This window comes from Hyposmocoma kahamanoa, unplaced genomic scaffold (assembly GCF_003589595.1).
Source record: "Hyposmocoma kahamanoa isolate Upper Pololo Valley unplaced genomic scaffold, ASM358959v1 94, whole genome shotgun sequence".
In the NCBI taxonomy this organism is placed as follows: Eukaryota; Metazoa; Arthropoda; class Insecta; order Lepidoptera; family Cosmopterigidae; genus Hyposmocoma; species Hyposmocoma kahamanoa.
In genome coordinates this window covers 10,977,753-10,984,295 of record NW_020654878.1, presented here as the reverse complement: position 1 = coordinate 10,984,295, position 6,543 = coordinate 10,977,753, and the positions used below count along the sequence as shown (strand labels likewise).

General features: G+C 45.2%; 1 protein-coding gene across 2 annotated transcripts in view; it reads right to left on the bottom strand.

The window, feature by feature from the left end:
- Window positions 1-6,543, bottom strand: part of LOC113237830 (lachesin-like) — a 52,676-nt gene that overhangs the window by 13,694 nt on the left and 32,439 nt on the right. For both annotated transcript variants that reach the window (XM_026474512.1, XM_026474513.1), the window contains exon 2: window positions 3,878-3,937. In XM_026474512.1, the coding sequence (XP_026330297.1) occupies window positions 3,878-3,937 (60 nt within the window). The remainder of the gene's footprint in view (window positions 1-3,877; window positions 3,938-6,543) is intronic.

Sequence of the window (6,543 nt, the reverse complement as noted above, 5' to 3'; positions counted from 1 at the left end):
CACACACACACACACACACACACACACACACACACACACACACACACATGTACGCACGTACGCACATACACAAAATAAAATTGATTTATAAATTAGAACTTAACTTTAAATTTTTATTAAATTGATATTTAATTATTTTTTGTGAAATTACTACACTAGTTTGTTATAATTATTATTTTTACAAAGATCGAACATTCAGAAAAAATCCTTCGAACCGGCCGGATTCGAACCAACATCTTCTAGCATACCGTGCCGGACGCTATACCAACTAAGCCACGGAACGAACCAGTGGACCTCACGAATTTTTCGATTTTTTAGTCGTAGCGCCATCTATGAGAAATCTATGAAAGTTTTATCACCCAGTTAGATACCTTTACAGCTACCGGCCCTGGCGAGAGATGTCTCTATTTACGGTATTTTAAATTTTTATTGAATTTATATTCAATTATTTTTTGGGAAATTACTCCACTACTTTGTTATAATTATTAATACAAAGATCGAACACTCAGAACAAATTCCTTCAATCCTTTTGGTTGGTCCGAATGGTTCTTTCCGTGGCTTAGCTGGTATAGCGTCTGGCACGGTATGCTAGAATACGTCGCTTCTAATCCGGCCGGATCGAAAGAATGTTTTCTGAGTGTTCGATCTTTGTACTAATAATCATAGAACTTAACTTCTTCGACACTTTATTAAACGCTTGTTATATTCGTCGTTGGAGATGTATCCTATAATACAAACTTGTGAAAGAGTTCGGCCAAGGGAAGTACTGCTAATGGCTGAGGAGGCGTTAACCAACGTGTGCGACGCGGCCATGCCACGTGTTAGACCTTATCCCCCTCGGCCCAAGGTGAGCTGGTGGTCCACGGAGCTCGCTCAGCTGCGAAAATCCTGTGAGGAGGCAAGACGCCAGCATCACCGGTGCCATAGGCGCCGTAGGAGGGATGTGGAGGAGCTTTCGCGACTCTATGGGGCCTATAGCGAAGCCTGCAAGTTGTTGCGGGCTGCTATCGGCAGGGCAAAGGACCTGGAGAGGTTAGAGATGCTGAAGACCCTTAACCGCGATCCGTGGGGAAGGCCGTGTAAGGCGGTGCGGTGCAAATTGGCACCCCCATTAACGCAGAGTCTCCAGCCCGAACTGCTGGATCAGGTTGTGAGAGCCCTATTTCCAGAAAGGGCGCACCACACACCTCCGCCGATGGCGCCGGCAGTGGAACCAAACCAGGACGAGTGAGGTAGCACGGGTGCACACGAGGTCACTGATGCAGAGTTGGGTGCAGCGGTGTTGAGGCTGCGTGCCAAAAACACCGCCCCAGGCCCGTATGGGGTACCTGGTCGTGCACTGGTGCTGGCCCTAGGTCCCCTAGAACCGCGAACGAGAGCGCTCATGAGTGCCTGCTTGGAGCAAGCCCATTTTCCAGAGAGGTGGAAGATTAGTAAGCTGGTCCTGCTCCACAAAGAGTGACGATCGGCTGAGTCGCCATCTGCATACAGACCGATCGTGCTGCTGGATGAATTAAGTAAGCTTTTCGAGCGAGTCATCGTCGCTCGGCTCATAAGGCATCTGAAAGAGGTAGGACCGGACCTCAACGCCAAACAGTTTGGTTTCCGTCGAGGCAGGTCCACCATTGATGCCATTGCACAGTTGAGGGACCTGGCGGACGAGGCGGTGGGCAATCGCGAAGTGCTCTTGGTGGTGTCTCTTGACATCGCCAACGCCTTCAACACACTGAACTAGAGGCGCTGAAGTTCCATTGCTTGCCCGAGTATATCCAAGCCGTAATATATCCAAGCCGCGATGGGGTGGGTCGAAGGAGCGTGTCGTGCGGTGTGCCACAGGGGTCAGTTCTCGGACCGCTCCTGTGGAATATCGGGTACGACTGGGTGCTGCGTGGGGAGTGCATGGGTGGAGTCGATGTAGTATGTTACGCCGACGACACCCTGGTTACGGCCCGAGGCAGCACACACCGGGAAGCTATAGTGTTAGCCACGGCTGCGGTTGCCCATACTGTGACCAGGATTCGGCGTTTGGGCCTAGAGGTAGCACTGGAGAAGTCTGAGGCTGTGTGCATCCACGGGCCTCGGAACGCACCGCGCGCGAGCACGACATTGGTGGTGGGGGGAACCTTCATTGCTGTTAAGAGTACCATAAAGTACGTCGGACTGGTCCTTGACAGTCGATAGGCGGAGACCGCAGCGAGTTATAACGGTCAGGGTGTCGAGAGCATATCGCACCACCTCTTACGAGGCGGCATGCGTCATGGCAGGTACCCCACCATGGGATCTGGACGCAGAGGGGCTGTCAGCTTTCTATTGGCGGTTGGCAGAGCTGAGGTCCGAAGGAGAGGAGCCACTTCTGGAGCACATTAATCGATGGCGGATAAACATCCGGGCCGTGTTCCGGAAGTGGCAAGAGAGCTGGAGGAGCCGAGATCTGGCCACTGGACCATCGGAGCGATTCGACCAGTCCTGGCAGAATGGGCGGATCGATCCTGGGGAGGCATCTCCTACCACCTTGCACAGGTTCTGACGGGACACGGTTGCTTCGGCAAATACCTGTGCAGGGTGGGACGAGAACCGACGACCGTATGCCATCAGTGTGGCTGCGCCGAAGACACGGCCCAGCACACACTGCAGGTATGTCCGGCGTTCGACGAGCAGCGCTCAACCCTGACCGCAGTGTTGGGGGGCACGACCTATCCCTGTCGACCGTGGTGCGAGCCATGGTCGGCAGCGAGAGGGCGTGGAGTGCGGTGGCCTTCTTCTGCACCGATGTATTGTCGCGTAAAGCAAAGGAAGAAAGGAAGAATGCCGCCCTGACAGTGAACCCTGGGTGGCAAAACGGGGGCTTTGTCACTCACTGGGCAAGGGTTCACGGGTTGGTTGTCATGCCAAGTATTCCCGACATGCCACTAACGACGGAGTGGAGACGGTAAAGTCTCCCAGAGGTGGGTCCGCAGTCGCAACCGCAGGCGGGGTCGTGGATCGTAAACCACGTGGCCACAGCCCCGTCCCACGAGGAATGTGGGAATACCCGGGGGTTTTTAGTGAGTAGGAGTCTCACATAACCACCGCGCCTCCCCGTGACGCGGTGGTATCCATGACGGATTTTCCCCCGGAAAAAAAAAGGAAAGTACTGCTACCTTACCTATTTCAGCCATCAAGCATAAATGTTAGCATTACTGTGTTCCGGTTTTGAAGGGTAAGAATCCTGGTGAAATTACAGGGACTTGTCAACTTCAGACCTGAATCTATGCGATTTAAAGCTTTGAGTGGCACTGCAACTGATATGGACAGGCGTGTAGCTTATTATCATAAAAAAAATCTGCTTAGGTGACAGAATTTTGCAAACATAATGTAACAGGTTTTTATTACGTGCCTAATAAATACCACCAACTGTTGTATTGGTGGAACAAATAAATCCATTATTATTATTTTGATGAATCATTCAAAATATTAATTGATTACAAGATATAAAGATTCACGAAGCCGTACATAAAGGACAGTACAAAGCTTTCCAGGGTGACCCCTAAATGTATGCAATATTTTTAAAGGGTAATTCATTGTATCCATCCAAAAGAACAACATTTACTATGGAGACCCTACTCAATCGCGACAATATAAATCAGCTGTTCCACACATTTAGGTAGAGTAGGTATAAACATTTAGTATGGGAGAGCTGATTTTCTGTAAGCGCTTTCAGAAGCATCCTATAATAAAAATTGTTTGTGATGGTGGGTCGAAGCACCTCTTAAAACCTCGCAGACCTTTCGGGGTTACCCTATGCATAGTGTATGTACATGATTCATAGTGGTAACTTGACTCAAGCTAAGTTCTACAATTAATTCAGTACCTCGTGCTAGTTCAATAATTTACTCACCATCTGGTACTTCTATAGGTGCTACAGAGACTACATTCTGGCCGCTAGATATCTCCCGACCTGAAATACAAATTGAATATTGTAACAACTATAACACAATTGTCGCTATATTCAGTTCCATCTTGCATGCCTGGATGGCGATAGTTGTAGGTACTCTAAGATTATATTGTTCACTTTATTTATAATCCTTCTGTAGAAACTGAAACCTAGTTGAAAGAACGCTTGCCTCGCCACAACAAAGCCACATGGCGGAGAAGGTTCACAAAACTCTTCAGTGTGGTATACAAGGCATTTCCTAAAGGTAATACATATTAGGCATTCAAAAACAATCGTAAGGTCAAAATAAAAATGTTGACTTTTACCATTCCATCATTTTTAGCATTCTAAAGCAATGTTTGTAAATACATCAAAATACCAAAATATGGATTTAAGGTCCTAGGTGAGAAGCACAGATATTATTTAACAATTCATTTGCATAGTCAATTAATTTGTAATTTGTGGAACTATGTCCAATTGCAAAATTTAAGCAATATACATCGCATTTAATAATAATACGTATGTATAATATATGCCTAAATAGCCTTAATACCTTGCAGTGCCTTTTGTATCAAGCCGCATAACAACTTCAACTAATCGATAGATAAAGTTATTTCAGAATCTACATTGTGGTAGAAACTACAACCGTTAAAAGTTTCCAGTGTTTAATTACATTGTGCGGTATGTACCGCAGGTTATAAATGAGCTTTATGACGATGGATGCAGTAATCAACTCGTAATGTACAGCTATTACTTTAAACATTTTTATTACTCCATTGTATACGTTCGCATTACGCCATAAACGTTATATAATATGGGATAAGTCTAGTGCAACAACTTAATAATGAACTACGATATCTAATACTACACGAACCACCTCGTATGTAGGTACCTATTTGTTTCATTCGGGTGAATTCGTGCGATGTGATCACTAGCGGTGAACAAACAAAATTAGTTTCGTGTTCTGTTTAGTTGCGGTATCTGTATACAGATTTTGCTGGACATACGTGAGCCAACTTTGAAAACAACATGTATATAATTTTGTATATTAATAATTTTCAGTATAATACTATAATGTAGTCACAAGTTCCTGGTACAGGGATAAACGTAAAGCTAGACTCTCAAGTTTCAAATTTAACCCTATGCCGCTTGCAATAAAGTCTGTCCAAAGCCCAAAGTGTCAAGCCTAATGTGCACAGAGTTATACTTGCGTTTGTGAAAATTGGATGTTTGCTTGGAAGGCCTGGCGCCCATTGACGGGACAGTGTAGCAAGGGATACTTCGGCATTCCCATATGTAACAGAACGCGCGCGCGCACACCCGCACCCGCATCCGCACCCGCACCCAAGCCCGCGCCCGCGCCCGCGCCAGTATTGTGACAACTGCACCCGATTGGCTAGCCCGAGTTCGAAACAATTGATGGGTGTCGTCAATGAGTGTCGTCAACTGTTTCACTTCAAATCAACCTAACTTGAGCTTTGCTATAATGGACGAAAATTGCAAAATTACATATTTAATATTTAATTACCGATGAAATGTGATTCCGTTTGTTTTGTAATTAGATATTTTGCTGTTTTTCCCACACCACCGAATATAACAGCACGGTATTGTTAGAGATATTATCTTTATTACAATAAATACAGAATATTTTTTGGAATATACAGAGACGTACATACAGGTCAGTAGTTGGCCGGTCTATATTTCAGTGCAAACGCGAGTTGATATTTACAAGATCTGTATCGCTAATGTGTTACCAGGAATATATGGCCCTTACTTCGTCTCTATTTCTGGGTATATACTCGATGCCAGCATTACTGTGTTCCAGTTTGTAAGGGTAAGGGTGCTGATGAACTTACAGCCACATGAGACTTGTCAACTTATGTTATTTGTGTACTTATGAGGTAACGGGCGCAGTGGTAGTGCCCCTCATATCTTTACGCTTTAAAGCTCTGATTGGCACTGCAATTGTCATGGACGGCGTGTAGCTTACCATCAGGCGCACGACTTGTTCGTCCCGAATAACTTTCGAAAGCCTGCCGAAGCATCCCGAAGGTTTACGAGGCATTCCGGAGGCAGCCGGCTCGATGTCCCTAAGCTTGCTATAGCTTTGTTTTTGTAGTTACGACCTTTATAATTGAAATTGCAATTACAATATCATAATATTAAAGTATATTTTATTCGGTCTTACTGTCGAATGTAAAAAGACTAGAGGTGTTAATTGATTGCATTTTATTTTAAAATAGGTATTGGCCACTGAGTGTATGGAACCAATAACGATCAAAGCGTCAGTTCATTGAAAAACACTCTAAAATAAATCCATTAACTATTTTTTTTTTCATTTGAGAATGGTGTGCTATTACGGCTAGCGTTGACAGGCACACTCCGCGGTGACGACAGGATTGTTCCATTATCGACGAGCGGATGAATAATTGACACCCTACGATACGCTCTGCTGGAGGTGGCAAAGTTGCCTTCTTACACCCTAATGGGAATAGTGTTCTGAAATCTGATTAACAAATAAATATCGGATTACCGTTCTTAATCGTTGGCTTAATTGCAGGTTTGATTGTTGAAATTACAATGTAATCAATATTTAGTTAGCTTTACTAAAACTTGATAACGTCTGGTTA